Here is a 19,369-nt window from a genome sequence, read left to right as displayed (position 1 = left end):
TGTGTTTAAGGGCCGGATCGACCGGTCCATCTGACCGTGACCCCCAGCCACGCCCGCGCACAGTGGCTCCTTCCGTAGGCACCCGTAGCGCAGGCCGTGATACTTACTTAACATCCATCCCTTTGTGTTAAAGAATTAGGTTTCCATTCTCGCATTGTTCCTACAGGTCTATTTTTGGATCCTTGATGCAATTACTAATTCCTACGACACAGGAGGTGTGTTTAAGTACGCAGTATTTCTTTGTATTAACCACACACTGTTACTTATCACAGGCACTTTGCTTTTTAATAACTTTATAAAACAACCAAGTTAGATTCAGGACTAACTTGTAGGCTGAGAATGAGATTAAATTTCCCTCCACTCTGGCAGGATAGGGGCTTGGAACAGATTTTGTTTCATTTAGCAAAAAAAAAAAAAAAGAAGAAGAAGGGATGTGGTATTTCTCACTTCCAGAATTATGACACAAAATCCATACCCAACACCAATATGAAATATGGTTTGAACATATTAATGAAGTAAAGTCAGTTTTAAAATCCACTTGGGTATTTTCGTACGTGAGAAAATATAAAAACAGAATTAGGAAAATATGCTTGGGTGAAATGCAATAAAATCAGAGTAATGAAGTAAGTGGAACTGGCCTCATGTTCAACTCTGCCACATGCAAAGCTATAAATGTTTTCATTGGAATTTTTAAAAATCTGGAGTCAGAACTTAATCACAGGTTTATTTGTATGTAACGTTGTAAAAAATCTAGATTTATAGGAAAGATAAATTAGGGCATAATTATTTTTGAAGCAAAAGGATTCTTTACTTGTAAAAAGAATGACCATAATATTACTTTTAAAAGGACAAGCTTCCTTACTGCTTTTTACTTGATTTACATTTACCAACATGAACTTCAAATGCAACTATTTAACAAAGTGAATTATAACCTCTGTGATACTTGGGATATTTTCCTTTTCAAACAATCATTCTATCTTTCTCTTTCAAGTCAATATATTGAACAGTATTTGCTTTTTTCTTCTTCAATAAACAAAGACCACACTGCCAATTTCTGTACTGCATTGAAAATTGATTTATTTTTATAGCACCTGGACTACTATGTATTTCTGAAAGGTAGTCAATATATAGAGTGAAAAAGAAAAAAAATGAACAATACAGAAATATGCTTTGACATAATTGTAGGAAAATTCTATGTCCTACTTAACATCATGTAAAGTATAGTAGCTGATGAGTGTAAAAGGAAGCCATGTTGTTCTCCGTTGTTGGTAGATTGTGGATACTGCATTTGTCTGTAACTTAGAGCTATTACACTGGAACTTTCCAGCTGGGCATATGAGGCAGCCTGGTTAAAGTGTCTCCTTCAGAAGCCCAGATTGGTTCACATGCTCAGATTTCAATTGGCTTTGTAACAGGTTTCCTTATGTGCCTCATATTGGCCCCCGGTTCACTGGGCTTGAAAGGAGCCAACGCGCCATATGGTTTGGGCAAAGGAAGAGTGGCCTCGGCCTCTGGGATGTAGGCATTGGGACGTGGCTCTGCGGTTGTGTAAACACCACTGGGCAGCTGGTGGTTATCTGCTACCAAGAACTCCTGCAAAGAATGATTTTTCCTTTTTAGTTCTCTGAAAACGATAGTGAAGTCACTTCATCCTTAGGGCCCAGCAGACACAGCTGGGTCTGAGCAGCCTTAGGCCGTGCTGGCTGATATGTTCCCAAAGGGACAGGGGGTTATGAGGGTGGCGTCACTACACACACACACACACACACACACACACACACACACACACACACACTGTGTCTCATTGGAATGACCTATGTTACTCAAGCATTATTCTGTTCCTGGGATTTAGGGTTTACCATAAACTGGTTAGTGGGTCCTAAATTCACTGTATTCCAGCTTCAATATCTTTCATCAAGCACTCAGTATTTCCACGTTTTTGAAAAAGGCTGGAGTAAGTCATTGGTGAGCAAATGTTACAAAGGAGGAACTAAGGAGTAAAGTAGAACCAGAGGAGAGAAGTGGTCAGCAACTTGCTTTGAACCTCAAGGTCACATGCGGGCGCAGTCAGTGACAGACCTAGACTGAGGCCAGTGGCAGGAGAGGAAGGCTGTGACCTTAAGGCCTATGACGCAGACCAAGGGCAGAGTCTGCAGAGGGCTGTGACCACCGGCAGCTGCCGGAGGCCTCACAGTGTGCTGTGGGGGCCCTGGTAGCCACACGTGGGAGAATAAGGTGTGCTCTCAGCAGGCGTGCAAGGACAGAGACTACAGACCTTTGATAAAACCAGTGCCAGCCCAGCCACCATCCTGCCAATGGGAGTCTGTGGCGTTCAGCCACACAGGCCACGACATAAGACTGTGGGGTGGGCCTTGGTGCTCGATGAGTGTTTTCTGGAGAATATTATGGCACTTTGGACTATGATTTTGACTTGTCTACGTCCTGTCTTAAGCAAAACTCCTCTCTAATGATTGTCAGAACTAAGTGTGTGGTAGAGTGGGAAATTTTTCATATATTTTGGGAGGACGGAAATCTCTGAAAATGGCCCTTCCTGGCACACTTTACAAATGTGACGTGGAAGATAAAGCTTACCCGAGACTTTTCAGCGATGGCCAAGGCATACATTTCTTCATCTCGAAGTACCTTCAACCATTCCCTCTCAATGTCTTTATTGAGTGGCAGGCCCTTTTCTATCCTGGAACTGCAAGAGAAGATGAAGTCTTCTTTCTCCCTGACTTCCTTCTGGAGTTCAATGGCCAGAGCTTGTTTCATGGACAGCTCAGCAACAAGAGCCATTGTTTGTTCCGTAGCATCTTTGATCTTTTTCCGGTAGCCATTCATCTAGAATGAAAGAACCCAACGCTTAGACTACGTATGTTCCATGAAGAGTTAAGAAAACGGTGGGCTGAAGGGCTGTCTAGGACGGTGTGGGGCATTCTTGCCTCAAGGAAGGAGAGTTTAAGGGGGAATTCAGAGAAAATAAGAATTAGAGGAGATCTCAGAGATTGAACCCAATATCCTGGCTGTGTAAATAAGGGTAGGATGGAGAAGAAACAGATCTGTTCATCTAGTTACCGGGGTTCCAAGTGGATAGCATTGAGGGAAATAGTCCCTTTATTTTTAGGAGGTGATAAGGAGAAGGGGACAGGGTATTCTTGAGATCTAAGTTTTGGCCTAATTTTGCCATGTTTTTAATTTGTCACTCATCCAGTGGAGAAAAATCTGGTAGAACAAAAACTTTATTTAAAAATTACTCATTACTTATATAAGATAATCAGCAGAGGTCCTGTATCTGAAATGATTTTTTAATGGAAAATATCGTACCTCATTATGGTTGCATTATTGATCATAATTCCTGGGATGCATCATTATTAGATCATAAGCAAGCATGAGCTGAACCTGGGGAAAATCTGGCCAATAATTTGAAATGAAATGTCCATTGTTCTATGTGTATGTTTACCATTTCACATCAGCTAGTTATCATCAAAGAATTAAAAGATAGGACTAAGTGGAACATAGGCACCAAGCACAATTACAACAATGTTTGTTGAATGAAGGAATTAATAAATTCTATTCTATTCTATTCTAATCCTCGAGTCCTTTGAACCAGGGTACACTGAGACATGAATAAGAGCTTCCAAAAACTACACCTGATCTTGACACTTTCTTCTTCTAATAGAGCATACACTGGTCTATCTGTCTACATTTGCATAGAGAAATGTTGCTGCCAGTGATTTACCTTTCTCTGAAAATATAATGACTGATTATTATATATACGTTGTCTCTTTAAAGGAATAGGGAATATACATTTTAAAAACTGTTGTACACTGCAGTAATTTTTAGGAAGCTAAAGCTTCAATGATGAGTCATTATCTTAAATTTCATTAATTCATCAGTTGTGTGTATGTGTGTGTAACTAGCCATCCTCCTTTTCTCCTCCAAAGAAGGATGGTGTTATTCTGGGCTTCTGGGCTGCTCTAAGTCTTTGACTGGGATGTCCCCTCCCTGCCACCACTTTTTTTTTTTTAGAGGAAGAGGGGAGGGGAGGAGGGAGAGAGAGAATTTTAGGCAGGCTCAATGCCTAGCGTGGAGCCCAATATGGGGAATGGGGCTTAATCTCACAACCCTGAGATCATGACCTGAGCCAAAATCAAGAGTTAAGACACTTAACCAGGTGCCCTGGGACTTCCCATTTTCTGTTCATTTGGGAAATTTGCAAGAGGAGCCATAAGCTATCTAGGAAAGGTGAGAGACTTGAGATACGCATTCTTGTTGAGCTCCCACAAGGGACTGGCCACTTCTTAACTACCGAATGCTTACAACTTAAGCTGATATCACACCCATTTCACAGATTAGGAAACTTAGTTTTAAGGTCATTTATGTATCCTCAAGGTCACTCACTAATATTGGTAAATCACAGACCTGGGATCTGAAACATTCTACCTTCTAGTTCTGCCTACTATGAAGAGATCATAATTTTAAATGGAAAAAAAAAAAAAAGCCAGGGAGAGAGCACCAAAGGTGGGGAAAGGTGGGGGGGGAGAGATAAATCACCAGGCTGACTCCTCTGATGGAACCCTCCCAGGTGGCAATCACCACCATTTGCATTTCTATAGCATTATAATTGACTTCAGGACAGACTCTGCCAACAGCTTTGACAAGCCAGCCCTCAGTGAAAACGGACTTCCCCTAAAGAAAGGGAAATTCATTTGCAAAAGGAAGGGAGGCAACATTTAGAGAAACATTGGGCATGCTAATTCAGGCAAAGTTCATGAGACTAAAGAAGTCTTAACATTTCTTATTTTCTGAAGTAAAGTTGTGAATTGCACACGAGCCCCGGGACTGAGGGATCAGTCGGCCTGCGGAAGTCCTCAGAGCAGTCCTGTAAAAGCCTAATAAAAACAGCAAAGGGGGCTTGAGATTTACAATGATTCTGTTTCCTTAGTGCGCCAGAACTGTTTCTGGAATGGGAATGACTGTTCACTCATTCGATAAATTCTTTTTTTTTTTTTTTAATTTTTTTTATTGTTATGTTAATCCCCATACATTACATCATTAGTTTTAGATATAGTGTTCCATGATTCATTGTATGTGCATAACACCCAGTGCTCCATGCAGAACGTGCCCTCCTCAATACCCATCACCAGGCCAACCCATCCTCCCAACCCCCTCCCCTCTAGAACCCTCAGTTTGTTTTTCAGAGTCCATTGTCTCTCATGGTTCTTCTCCCCCTCCGATTTCCCCCCCTTCATTCTTCCCCTCCTGCTACATTCTTCTTCTTCTTTTTTTCTTTCTTAACATATATTGCATTATTTGTTTCAGAGGTACAGATCTGAGATTCAACAGTCTTGCACAATTCACAGCGCTTACCAGAACACATACCCTCCCCAGTGTCCATCACCCAGTCACCCCATCCCTCCCACCCCACCCCCCACTCCAGCAACCCTCAGTTTGTTTCCTGAGATTAAGAATTCCTCATATCAGTGAGGTCATATGATACATGTCTTTCTCTGTTTGACTTATTTCGCTCAGCATAATACCCTCCAGTTCCATCCACGTCGTTGCAAATGGCAAGATCTTATTCCTTTTGATGGCTGCATAATATTCCATTGTATATATATACCACATCTTCTTTATCCATTCATCTGTTGATGGACATCTTGGCTCTTTCCACAGTTTGGCTATTGTGGACATTGCTGCTATAAACATCGGGGTGCACGTAGCCTTTCGGGTCCCTACTTTTGTATCTTTGGGGTAAATACCCAGTAGTGCAATTGCTGGGTCATACCGTAGCTCTATTTTCAACTTTTTTAGGAACCTCCATACTGTTTTCCAGAGTGGCTGCACCAGCTTGCATTCCCACCAACAGTGTAGGAGGGTTCCCCTTTCTCCACATCCTCGCCAACATCTGTCATTTCCTGACTTGTTAATTTTAGCCATTCTGACTGGTGTGAGGTGATATCTCATTGAGGTTTTGATTTGGATTTCCCTGATGCCGAGCGATATTGAACACTTTTTCATGTGTCTGTTGGCCATTTGGATGTCTTCTTTGGAAAAATGTCTGTTCATGTCTTCTGCCCATTTCTTGATTGGATTCTTTGTTCTTTTGGTGTTGAGTTTGATGAGTTCTTTATAGATTTTGGATACTAGCCCTTTATCTGATATGTCATTTGCAAATATCTTCTCCCATTCTGTCAGTTGTCTTTTGGTTTTGTTGACTGTTTCCTTTGCTTTGCAAAAGCTTTTTATCTTGATGAAGTCCCAATAGTTCATTTTTGCCCTTGCTTCCCTTGCCTTTGGCGATGTTTCTAGGAAGAAGTTGCTGCGGCTGAGGTCGAAGAGGTTGCTGCCTGTGTTCTCCTTTAGGATTTTGATGGACTCCTGTCTCACATTGAGGTCTTTCAACCATTTGGAGTCTATTTTTGTGTGTGGTGTAAGGAAATGGTCCAGTTTCATTCTTCTGCATGTGGCTGTCCAATTTTCCCAACACCATTTGTTGAAGAGACTGTCTTTTTTCCATTGGACATTCTTTCCTGCTTTGTCAAAGATTAGTTGACCATAGAGTTGAGGGTCCATTTCTGGGCTCTCTATTCTGTTCCATTGATCTATGTGTCTGTTTTTGTGCCAGTACCATACTGTCTTGATGATGACAGCTTTGTAGTAGAGCTGGAAGTCTGGAATTGTGATGCCGCCAGCTTTGCTTTTCTTTTTCAACATTCCTCTGGCTATGCGGGGTCTTTTCTGGTTCCATACAAATTTTAGGATTATTTGTTCCATTTCTTTGAAGAAAGTGGATGGTATTTTGATGGGGATTGCATTGAATGTGTAGATTGCTCTAGGTAGGATTGACATCTTCACAATATTTGTTCTTCCAATCCATGAGCATGGAACGTTTTTCCATTTCTTTGTGTCTTCCTCAATTTCTTTCATGAGTATTTTATAGTTTTCTGAGTACAGATCCTTTGCCTCTTTGGTTAGATTTATTCCTAGGTATCTTATGGTTTTGGGTGCAATTGTAAATGGGATCGACTCCTTAATTTCTCTTTCTTCTGACTTGTTGTTGGTGTATAGGAATGCCACTGACTTCTGTGCATTGATTTTATATCTTGCCACTTTACTGAATTCCTGTATGAGTTCTAGCAGTTTTGGGGTGGAGTCTTTGGGATTTTCCACATAAAGTATCATATCATCTGCAAAGAGTGAGAGTTTGACTTCTTCTTTGCCGATTTGGATGCCTTTGATTTCTTTTTGTTGTCTGATTGCTGTGGCTAGGACTTCCAATACTATGTTGAATAGCAGTGGTGATAGTGGACATCCCTGCCGCGTTCCTGACCTTAGGGGGAAAGCTCTCAGTTTTTCCCCATTGAGAATGATATTCGCTGTAGGTTTTTCATAGATGGCTTTTATGATATTGAGGTATGTACCCTCTATCCCTATACTCTGAAGAGTTTTGATCAAGAAAGGATGCTGTACTTTGTCAAATGCTTTTTCTGCATCTATTGAGAGGATCATATGATTCTTGTTCTTTCTTTTGTTAATGTATTGTATCACGTTGATTGATTTGCGGATGTTGAACCAACCTTGCAGCCCAGGGATAAATCCGACTTGGTCGTGGTGAATAATCCTTTTAATGTACTGTTGGATCCTATTGGCTAGTATTTTGGTGAGAATTTTTGCATCCATGTTCATCAGGGATATTGGTCTGTAATTCTCCTTTTTGATGGGGTCTTTGTCTGGTTTTGGGATCAAGGTAATGCTGGCCTCATAAAATGAGTTTGGAAGTTTTCCTTCCATTTCTATTTTTTGGAACAGTTTCAGAAGGATAGGTATTAATTCTTCTTGAAATGTTTGGTAGAATTCCCCTGGGAAGCCATCTGGCCCTGGGCTTTTGTGTTTTGGGAGATTTTTGATGACTGCTTCTATTTCTTTAGTGGTTATAGGTCTGTTCAGGTGTTCTATTTCTTCCTGGTTCAGTTTTGGTAGTTGATACATCTCTAGGAATGCATCCATTACTTCCAGGTTATCTAATTTGCTGGCATAGAGTTGCTTATAATATGTTCTTATAATTGTTTGTATTTCTTTGGTGTTGGTTGTGATTTCTCCTCTTTCATTCATGATTTTGTTGATTTGGGTCATTTCTCTTTTCTTTTTGATAAGTCTGGCCAGGGGCTTATCAATCTTGTTAATTCTTTCAAAGAACCAGCTCCTAGTTTCGTTGATCTGTTCTACTGTTCTTTTGGTTTCTATTTCATTGATTTGTGCTCTGATCTTTATTATTTCTCTTCTCCTGCTGGGTTTAGGCTTTATTTGCTGTTCTTTCTCCAGCTCCTTTAGGTGTAGGGTTAGGTTGTGTACTTGAGACCTTTCTTGTTTCTTGAGAAAGGCTTGTATTGCTATATACTTTCCTCTTAGGACTGCCTTTGCTATATCCCAAAGATTTTGAATAGTTGTGTTTTCATTTTCATTGGTTTCCATGAATTTTTTTAATTCTTCTTTAATTTCCTGGTTGACCCATTCATTCTTCAGTAGGATGCTCTTTAGCCTCCATGTATTTGAGTTCTTTCTGACTTTCCTCTTGTGATTGAGTTCTAGTTTCAAAGCATTGTGGTCTGAAAATAGGCAGGGAATGATCCCAATCTTCTGGTACCAGTTGAGACCTGATTTATGACCTAGGATGTGATCTATTCTGGAGAATGTTCCATGGGCACTAGAGAAGAATGTGTATTCCGTTGCTTTGGGATGGAATGTTCTGAATATGTCTGTGAAGTCCATTTGGTCCAGTGTGTCATTTAAAGTCTTTATTTCCTTGTTGATCTTTTGCTTAGACGATCTGTCCATTTCAGTGAGGGGGGTGTTAAAGTCCCCCACTATTATTGTATTGTTGTCGATGTGTTTCTTTGCTTTTGTTATTAATTGCCTTATATAATTGGCTGCTCCCATGTTAGGGGCATAGATATTTACAATTGTTAGATCTTCTTGTTGGATAGACCCTTTAAGTAGGATATAGTGTCCTTCCTCATCTCTTATTACAGTCTTTGGTTTAAAATCTAATTTGTCTGATATAAGGATTGCCACCCCAGCTTTCTTTTGGTGTCCATTAGCATGGTAAATGGTTTTCCACCCCCTCACTTTCAATCTGGGGGTGTCTTTGGGTCTAAAATGAGTCTCTTGCAGACAGCATATCGATGGGTCTTGTTTTTTAATCCAATCTGATAGCCTGTGTCTTTTGATTGGGGCATTTAGCCCATTTACATTCAGGGTAACTATTGAAAGATAGGAATTCAGTGCCATTGTATTGCCTGTAAAGTGACTGTTACTGTATATTGTTTGTGTTCCTTTCTGGTCTATGTTGCTTTTAGGCTCTCTCTTTGCTTAGAGGACCCCTTTCAATATTTGTTGTAGGGCTGGTTTCGTGTTTGCAAATTCCTTTAGTTTTTGTTTGTCCTGGAAGCTTTTTATCTCTCCTTCAATTTTCAATGACAGCCTAGCTGGATATAGTATTCTTGGCTGCATATTTTTCTCATTTAGTGCTCTGAATATGTCCTGCCAGTCCTTTCTGGCCTGCCAGGTCTCTGTGGATAAGTCTGTTGCCAATCTAATGTTTCTACCATTGTAGGTTACATATCTCTTCTCCCGAGCTGCTTTCAGGATTTTCTCTTTGTCTCTGAGACTCGTAAGTTTTACTATTAGATGTCGGGGTGTTGACCTATTTTTATTGATTTTGAGAGGGGTTCTCTGTGCTTCCTGGATTTTGATGCCTGTTTCCTTCCCCAAACTAGGGAAGTTCTCTGCTATAATTTGCTCCATTATACCTTCTGCACCTCTCTCTCTTTCTTCTTCTTCTGGGATCCCAATTATTCTAATGTTGTTTCGTCTTATGGTATCGTTTATCTCTCGAATTCTGCCCTCGTGATCCAGTAGTTGTTTATCTCTCTTTTTCTCAGCTTCTTTATTTTCCATCATTTGGTCTTCTATCTCACTGATTCTTTCTTCTGCCTCATTTATCCTAGCAGTTAGCGCCCCCATATTTGATTGCACCTCATTGATAGCCTTTTTGATTTCTACTTGGTTAGATTTTAGTTCTTTTACTTCTCCAGAAAGGGTTTCTCTAATAACTTCCATGTTTTTTTCAAGCCCAGCTAGTATCTTTAAAGTGATGATTCTGAACTCTAGATCTGACATCGTACTAATGTCCGTATTGAGTAGGTCCCTGGCAGTCAGTACTACCTCTTGTTCTTTTTGTTGAGGTGATTTTTTCCGTCTTGTCATTTTGTGCAGAGGAGAATAGATTAATGAGAGAACAAAATGCTAGCAGGGTAACAACGTCCCCAGAAAATATACTCTAAACAAATCAGAAAAGACCTGAAGCAGTGGGAAAAGAAAGGGAAAGAGAGAAAAAAGAAAAGGAAAGAAAAAAAGAAAAAAGAAAAAGATAAAGATAAAAACAAACAAAAGCAGAACAAAACAAAACAAAACAAAAACAGAATGTGATCAAATATGATCAGGCTGGATTATAGATCAGTGCCACACACTAGATTTTGGGTGTATTTTGGTCTGTTAAAAGAAAGTCCCTCCCAAAATTTTAAAGAAAGAAAAACTTATATATGTACAAAAATAAGGGTTGATATGATGAAGGGATGGAATATGACTGTAAAGATGGAAATTATAAAAAATTTTTTAAAAAAGGATTTGATAAGTTGTTTGAAAAAAGAAAGAAGAGGATTAAAAAAAAAAAGAAGAAAAAAGGGAGAGAATGTGATCAGGCAGGGGAGTAGAAAAAAACCATACACTAGAGATTTAGAGTATATTTTGATCTGTTAGAAGAAACTATCTCAAGATTTTAAAGAGAGAACAACTTATATATATATGCCAAAAATACGGGTAACTACTATGAAGGGATAGAATATGACTTTAAAAATGAAAAATAAAAATGTTTTTTTTTTAAAAAAGGGATTGATAAGATGTTGGTTGAAAAAGGGAAAAAGAAAAATTCAAAAAAAAGGAAAAAAGGAAAAAAGAAAAAAAGACAGTTAAAAAAAAAAAATTAACTCTGAAGGACTAAAGAATCATGGTAAAAAAGCCATGAATTCTATGTGCAGTATTCCCCTAGCGCTGGAGTTCTGCCGTTCTCATTGATCGGTAAACTTGGTCTTGGCTGGCTGTTCTCGCTGATCTTCTGGGGGAGGGGCCTGTTGCCGTGGTTCCCAAATGTCTCTGCCGGAGGCAAAATTGCCCCGCCCTTGCCGGTCCGGGCTAAGTAATCTGCCCGGGTTGCTCTCCGGAGCTTTTGTTCCCTGCAAGCTTTCCGTACAGCTTTGGAGGCGGAGAGTGAAAATGGCGGCCTCCCAGTCTCCGCCCCGGCGGAGCCGAGAACTCGGGGTCCCGCTCCTCAGCGAGCCCCCAGAGAAAAGCAGTCAGTCACTCCCTTCTCCCCGGCCTCCGGCCACACTCCGTGCTCACCCGGCCTGTGACCGCGCCTTTCTATCTGGCACCCGACCCCGGGTGGAGTCTCCAAACCCAGCAGATCCCCGCGGTGCGCTCCTGCACCTCTCCTCCTGGGGGAGGAAGGTGAGTCTCCCCGGATCTGCCGCTTGTTGGGTCCCTGCTGGAGGAGCAGTGGCCCGACTGTGCCGCGGATCACGGTTTATAGCAACCCCGAGCTGAGAGCCCGCGCCTGGGCTCCGTCTCTGCAGCCGGCTTCCCTGCTCCGATACCTGGGAGCTCTGCCGCACTCAGGCACCCCCGGTCTTTCTGTGACCCCGAGGGTCCTGAGACCACACTGTCCCGCGAGGGTTCCACCCCCCACTTCGCCACCAGAGTGACGTCCCTCAGCGGAGCAGACTTCTAAAAGTTCCGACTTTGTGCTCCGCGACTCTATCACTTGCCAGAAGCGGCCGACGGAGGCCCCTCCCCCGCCGTCTATCCTCCCGAATATCGCCTCGGATTCACTTCTCCGCACGTCCTACCTTCCAGAAAGTGGTCGCTTTTCTGTTCAGAGAGTTGTTGCTCTTCTTTTCTTCGATCTCCTGTTGAGTTTGTAGGTGTTCAGAATGGTTTGATCCCTATCCAGCTGAATTCCTGAGAGGAGACGAAATCCAGGTCTCCTACTCCTCTGCCATCTTGCTCCGCCCCCCTCATTCGATAAATTCTTGAGTTTAGTGCACGCTAGGCATTGGGGAAATTAAGGAGAATGAGGAACAGGGGCACCTGGGTGGCTCAGTCGGTTAAGAGTCAGACTTCTGGTTTTGGCTCAGGTTATGATCTCAGAGTCATGAGACTGAGCCCTGCGTGGGACTCTGTACTCAGCGGGGAGTCTGCTTGAGATTCTCTCCCTCTCCCTCTGCCCCTCCACCACCTCCCCCACCCCTCCCCGCTCACGTGTGCACACACACTCGCTCAAATAAATAAATAAAATCTTTAAAAAAAAAAAAAAAGAATGAGGAACAGTCACTGCCCCCAGGAGCCCACCATCATGGGTGTGGGTGTTACCATGATTTATTTTTTTACCTGTCTCCCGACACTAGGTGTGGACCATGTTTCCCTTCCTCTTTGTTTCTACCCTCACACCCTCATGTGCGCTCATGAGGGGAGCACATAGTAGGTTCAGTAACTATTGCTGCCTAAAATCCCTGTGCTGTCACAGGGGGAGGCTCCCAGGGGCAGGGGGCCTCGTAAGGGCAGGGGGGCAGGGTCCTCTGACTGCCCTGTGGTGCAAGGCCCTGCCTCACCCAAATCATCAACCACCCTCCTGCTGGCTGCCCCTTCCAGGGCCGCTCGAGCAGTCCCAGCCTGACTGGGTAACTGTGAATCAGCAGTCCTCATATTTTAAATGTATGAAATTAGGAAGCTCCATGCTACTAGTGTTGTCTTGCTAGTGGGGCCTGGCCGTGACTCCATCCAAAGGACTACTAGGGATGGGTGTCGTGTGATTGCTGTTCTCTTGTAATGGTCCTTGTCCGTTTCTGGGTTCCGGCTGAGTTCTGGATTGGGGCCGCTTTCATGCAGACCGCTGGGTAAGTGAGGCCCTCTAATCACAAGGAATTAGAAAGGATTTAACTTGGCACAGGAACTATAAGGGTAGTAATTGTCATATTTTGAGTCGGTGCCCTGTTAAGTGAAACTTGTAAACTGTCATTGAAAAGCTTAAGTTTGCCCAGTATCCAGTGAATATTCATTCAGGGAACAAGATTGAACCCTACTTTGGACAATTTTCTAAGATTCACCTTTACCTCTTTAATTTTACAACTTCATATGTCTCTAGCCATAAAGCCTAACCTCTCCAGTGCTGCCCTCGATAAATAAAGCAGTCTGTGGAAAATGAAAGGAGTGCAGGCAGAAGGGACAAGGCAGGGTCTCGGGCAGACCTTCTTGGCTAAGAGCAGTGTGTCCTGCTTGTAGGCCTGAGCTTTGCTGCAGAGCCTGTCCGTGAGCCGAGACACCTGTTCATAGATGAAGTCCTTTTCCAGTAACTTCTCCTCCTTCTTGGCCAGCTGTAGTTCCAGCTACAGTTGAAAACAATTTCAATAAAAAAGAAAAAAAGTCATGCAAGTCAAAATCTTTCTTAATTAGAGCACTATTTTTTTCCCCCTTAATGAACACAGATTGCTTTCACACAGTTGCCAAGATAGCTCTAGGAAAGCCTTCAGCACTGGGCTAAGTCAAGACTTCCCTTGCCCCAACCCCCTCCAGACAGCTCTGGGAATTCTTCCTCTCCATGGCAGAGGGTGGCCCTCTCAGCTCCACCCAGTTTCTATGTTGCCATTCCTCTGATACACGCCCATCAGGAAGACAAATTAATCCACTGAAAATGCCAAAATTGTCCCTTTGGGCTATGAGACAAAAGTGGGCATTTTGAAACCACTCAAGGTTTTACTTCTTTCTGGCAAGCATTAGAAACAAGCTTAGGTTTTGTTACTGGATTATGATGAAAGGACTGTATTAGTAGCTAGAATAGTGAGGGATGAGGGATAAATCCGTCTGCATAAGATGAAACAGTACCACAGATATCTGTGACACTGATCAACAAGGGGCTGACACTATTATAAGAAAGAATGCTTACCACATCTAATTTTTTGATCATTTGTTCTTGGGTCATATCTTTCCCTGGAATGAAGCGGATTCTGTTCTCATCCTCGGGATTTATAAATCGTTTCTCCAGGTCTTTTATTCTGTCTATACACTGTGAAAACTATTAAACAAAGAAGGAAACATTAACTTCAAAACTAACTCCATTGCTCAGTAAATTTTGAAAACCACATAGTCCAGGGGCTTTAAAGTCTTTTGGTAGGATCCATCCAGGGAAAGGTGAAAGAGAACTCTTAACATCCCATCAGCCGGGACCTGGGTTGAAAAATAAGTCGGTTCATCCATGGTACCATGAGGATAATGCTTGTAACTGATCTCTGAAGCAAGGCAGTGAGTTCTGTCATCAAAGAAAGAGCTGACCTTACAACCAGTCCTTTGTGTTATACCTAGGGGATGCTGGGTGGCTGCAGAGCCCAAACTATACAGACCCGACCTCTTTATTTTAGGTTGTTACAGAGGCCAAAGTAGACAACATAGTAGACTCCAGCTTAAAACCCTTTGTTGGCAATAGGTTTAATGGCTTCCCAGAGAATAAAGTTCTTAATTATTAGGCCAATACAGTGTACAGGTCTGTGAGGAACAGCCTGGACTGTTTATATCTTTTGTGCTAATTTGCGCCTAATGTTTCATATTTGAAGGTGAAGAAATATGGCAACTCCCAAGTAGGAGTGGCAGTCACTCTTGGTTTCGTTTTTGGAACACAGTGAAAACCAAGAGTCATTGTTTTCTTTTTCTTTTTTTTTTTTTAAGATTTTATTTATTTTTTTGACAGAGAGAGAGTGAGCACAAGCAGGGGGAGTGGCCGGCAGAGGGAGAAGCAGGCTTCCCGCTGAGCAGGGAGCCCGACATGGGGCTCAATCCCAGGACCCTGGGATCATGACCTGAGCCGAAGGCAGACGCTTAACTGACTGAGCCTCCCAGGCGCCCCCATGAGTCATCATTTTTAACTTTCCTATTGAAAACCTGTAGAAACTTAGGCAAATCATTTATCTTCTCTAAACCTTAGTTGCCTCAATTGTCAAATGGGAAGATAAGGCCCAATCTAATGGGGTTGATTCATTAACCGAGAGAACACATCTCAAGTACTTCACAACGCGTTCCAGAGTGATAGGGGTAGAATTTAAGTTTTAATTCATGTATTTGCCTCCTCCTCACAAAAAGAATTTAAAATGGTGACATAAATAATTTATTTTTTTTCTTTTTCTCCCCAACATTCCTTAATTGCCCTTAATATGGAGTTAAAGTATATGTATATACGTAACCAAGCATAAATACATAATTATTCCATCTATTATTAACAATGCTTAATGTTTCTGTTTCTTAATTAGGAAATTAAGGAAGGAACAAAAATACAGTGCTTGCTTATCAAAATAGTGCCTTGATTGCTCTCATTTCCCCATGGGTCTTTGAGGAAAAACTGTTTACTTTTTCTTTTTTTTAAGTTTTTATTTAAATTCCAGTTGGTTAACACACAGTGCAATATTGGTTTCAGGTGTAGAATTTGGTGATTCACACTTACGTATAACACCCAGTGCTCATCACAACAAGTGCCCTCCTTAATTCCCATGTTTACTTTTTTATACAAAATAGTGTTGTCCTAAAATAGTTCACGTGACTTCCAAGATCCCTAAAAAGGAGCTATGATTATAAGCACCAGGAAATATGACTCATGATAATCCTTGGATTCAACTGTTAGACAATTAAAAACTGTTTCAAACAACTGAAAAAATACAAACCTTAAGGGAATTCTGGAAATGATACAAAAAATGGGAAGATTTTGAAAAAAAAAACACAAAACACTGCAGCTGTAACAAATAACAGGATGTGACAGGGATCGAACAGGGCAAGGTAGGGTAGAAAAATGACTTGCCGAAGGCCCGAAACTTTACATGATGTCCTTCGAAGGGCCCATGTGATTTGTGCTGAGTAGACAAGTGCAGTTTGAAGACTAATGGGAAACTTTCTATTCAACAGTTCTTAAGCTTAGATCTAACTCTGGCAGAACCTGTAACTGATGATAACACGTAGACCATATATATGTCTCAATTCATAGGCAGTCAGAATGGAAAAGGCTCATATCAGGCATAAATGTTTAAATATTTTCCTTTTGGGGCACCTGGGGGGCTCAGTCGTTACGCGTCTGCCTTCGGCTCTGGTCATGATCCCAGGGTCCTGGGATCGAGCCCCACATCGGGCTCCCTGCTCAGCGGGAAGCCTGCTTCTCCCTCTCCCACTCCCCCTGCCTGTGTTCCCTCTCTCGCTGTGTCTCTCTCTGTCAAATAAATAAATAAAATCCTTAAACAAATAATAATAATAATAATAAATAAATAAATATTTTCCTCTTGGGTCAACTGAACTCATATTTCACACCAGATAACTGGTTTCATATAATGAAATGCCAAATGCATATATTTTAAGAACAATGAATTTTATCCATTGACTAGAAGTATTGATTTGCAATTAACACACAGAAAATGCTTACACAGTAGAGAGAGAATTTTTCTGTTGTGGATCTTACTGAATTTAAAGTCCTTTTGTTCTGCTGGGCATCTTGATAGTTTGGTATGGGCAAAAATGGCCCTGAGGCTGTGTTTTAAGAAGGAGCTGGAGGGAGACAAATTATTCTGTAAAATCGAGACAACTGTGGAGTGCCTGGGGGGGAGAATCTGGGGAGGTGAGGCTGTGGAGAGGAGAAGAGGTTGAGAGGTGTAAAGACAGGCCAGTGAAATGGAGCTAGGCTAGGGTGCTGCATGGGCTAACACGCCTGGGGATGGTATGGGGTGGCCCCGCAGATCTTTGCAGGGCATGGATGTCTGATATTGAATTTGAAGTTCTTCACATTTCTGTAATGTACACCAGCATGATGTTGCCCCAAACCTTCAATCAATTCACAGACAAAGGTCTTGCTCTTGCAGGAGTGGTTTTGTGTAGGTAGGCTGAAAAAGGAGCGAGTCCTGAATTCTGTACTGACACGGCATAGAAGTGAACCAGGCGGGGTGTGTGCCAATTGATGAAGGGATCCCTCAAATGAACCACTAGCAGCAGGAGTCAGGGCCACAGGAATCCTGGGGAGGCTACCTTGGAGGCCTGAGGGATGCCTGGGGGTGTTCCAGCCAATCCATCTACATCGGGCTACACTTATGGAAGAAGTGAATAGGAGAACTTAAGGCTAAAAAAACAAATGCTGGAATCAGAACCTTGGCACATTTGTGTACAATGAAAGATCCTATCATTGATACCACATTCACACATTCAAATGGCATAAGATATGAAGGTGGACCCCTCATCCGTTTCCGCAAAGTCATGTGAATCCCCATGACATGATTAAATGAAAAAAAAAAAAAACCGGACCCAAAACTGTCCACAGTATGACCTAATGAAAACCATTTACTTATACACCTTGAAAAAAACTGGAAGGATCGCTTCCAGATTTTTGATAATTTTTTTTTTAAAGATTTATTTATTTATTTGACAGAGAGACACAGAGAGAGAGGGAACACAAGCAGGGGAAGTGGGAGAGGGAGAAGCAGGGTTCCCGCTGAGCAGGGAGCCCAATGCGGGCCTCAATCCCAGGACCCTGGGATCATGACCTGAGCCGAAGACAGTCACTTAACCGACTGAGCCACCCAGGCACCCGATTTTTGATAATTTTAATAGTGATTATACCTTGGGAATAGAATTTTATTTTTTTTAATTTTTGGTGTTTTTTTCAAAACTTCATTAATGAACATGTTTTAATTTTATCATCAGAAAAAATCTGAAAACAAACCTGACATTTTAGAAAACATATGATAGGTTAAAATTTGTTCCTGCTACATTGATTGAGTCAATGGAAAAAAGTATAAGCCGCAAACTTTTCAGTTTAATTTTTTCTTCTATTTTCACCAAGGGAAAAAAAAAAGATTATTGCATGTGAAGAAAGTAGCTTTATATTCATTTTTTATGTATACATCTATGTATTTATTTATTACTTCATGTTTAAATTGTTTGGTTTTATTCCACTTTTAAAAAGACCATGTCAGAGACCAGGCTATTAAATGACGGGGAAACTACAGGGGTTAATAAGGAGTCTAATTATATGTGATTGCCAATTAACAAACAACAATCTCAGCTTCAGGGGGCAGGAGTTCTAAAAATGAGAGAGCAAGCTGGTCCCTGAGATCTTTCAAGCAAGCATCAGAAACATACTTATGCCAGCGGCAGTGAAAGCCCAGATTCCTTAAATTATGAGCTATAAGGAAGCTAGAGTTGAGATTTGGGAGGGTCTGAATTCCAAGGAAGGCAGAAAATGCTTCATGGGAAAAAAAAAAAATCTGTCGCCTGGATGCCTGAGCATAAATTCCACCCTGGAGCAGTGGATTTTTTTTTAAATATTTATTTATCTATTTGAGAGAAAGGGTGGGGAGGGGAAGGGGGAGAGAGAGAATCTCAAGCAGACTCCCCACTGAGCATGGAGCCCCACATGGGGCTCGAGCTCATGACCTTGAAATCATGACCTGAGCCGAAATCAAGAGTCCGACGCTCAACCGACTAAGCCACCTAGGTGCCCCGGAGCAGTGACATTTTTAAAGAAGACATATAACTCATGAGTTTGTACAGGTACCAGGTGGGGCATGGCTTAATTTACATGTAAGAACTTAATACAATCTTCAAACCAATAAAGGAGGGGGCAGGGAAAGCAAATGGCCCCAGGAAGTGTCTGATGAACGTTTCCCCACCTGAATCTGGAGCACTGCTAAATCGGCGTCCAGGGCCCTCTTGGTTGGCAGTAATTTCTGGGTCACGTGAATCTGTCTTTGTTTCTCAGCAATCTTCAGTTTCAGGAACCGGATCTTTTCTTCCAGGACATGTATTTCAATTTCTCCATTTAGCTTCATCTTTTCTTGGATATTTATTTTTTCATAGAAGATGCACACTTCCTCTTCCCGTTCTATCAGCTGAACGCCACTATGGCCAAAAGGAGAGGCAGAGGCTAAGAGGGTGTTGAGACCACTTTTTTTTTTTTTTTTTTACTAGTCACAGGGATTCCCTCTGGATCTGGGCACAAAATACATATCAACATTACATAATTCCAGAAGACAATAGATATATACTCTTGGCTTTCTAGTTAAACTGCACACTTTTTGTTTTCCTGGGGATAGGAGAGGGACGGCTGGTTAGCATTTCGACTCTGAGCTAGCTGATCACGCAGCTGGCTGGTCACAGTATCTCTGCAAGTCCCAAAGGTTTCCCTAGGGTGGGAAAAAATGTCATTCCCCAGGCATGAGCAAAGTGACCCCATAAT

General features: G+C 41.8%; 1 protein-coding gene across 1 annotated transcript in view; it reads right to left on the bottom strand.

Annotated features, from left to right (window-relative positions):
* Positions 1 to 1,086: 1,086 nt before the first annotated feature.
* Positions 1,087 to 19,369, bottom strand: part of CCDC146 (coiled-coil domain containing 146) — a 129,845-nt gene continuing 111,562 nt past the window's right edge. The window contains exons 15-19 of the mRNA XM_078060057.1: positions 18,804 to 19,032; positions 14,060 to 14,188; positions 13,365 to 13,502; positions 2,593 to 2,841; positions 1,087 to 1,593 (exon numbers count right to left, since the gene is read on the bottom strand). Coding sequence (XP_077916183.1) covers positions 1,390 to 1,593; positions 2,593 to 2,841; positions 13,365 to 13,502; positions 14,060 to 14,188; positions 18,804 to 19,032 — 949 coding nt within the window. The 3' untranslated portion in view covers positions 1,087 to 1,389. The remainder of the gene's footprint in view (positions 1,594 to 2,592; positions 2,842 to 13,364; positions 13,503 to 14,059; positions 14,189 to 18,803; positions 19,033 to 19,369) is intronic.

This window comes from Halichoerus grypus, chromosome 12 (assembly GCF_964656455.1).
Source record: "Halichoerus grypus chromosome 12, mHalGry1.hap1.1, whole genome shotgun sequence".
Taxonomy (NCBI): Eukaryota; Metazoa; Chordata; class Mammalia; order Carnivora; family Phocidae; genus Halichoerus; species Halichoerus grypus.
Note: the sequence above shows the minus strand (reverse complement) of the source record. Positions and strands in the feature narration are given on the sequence as shown.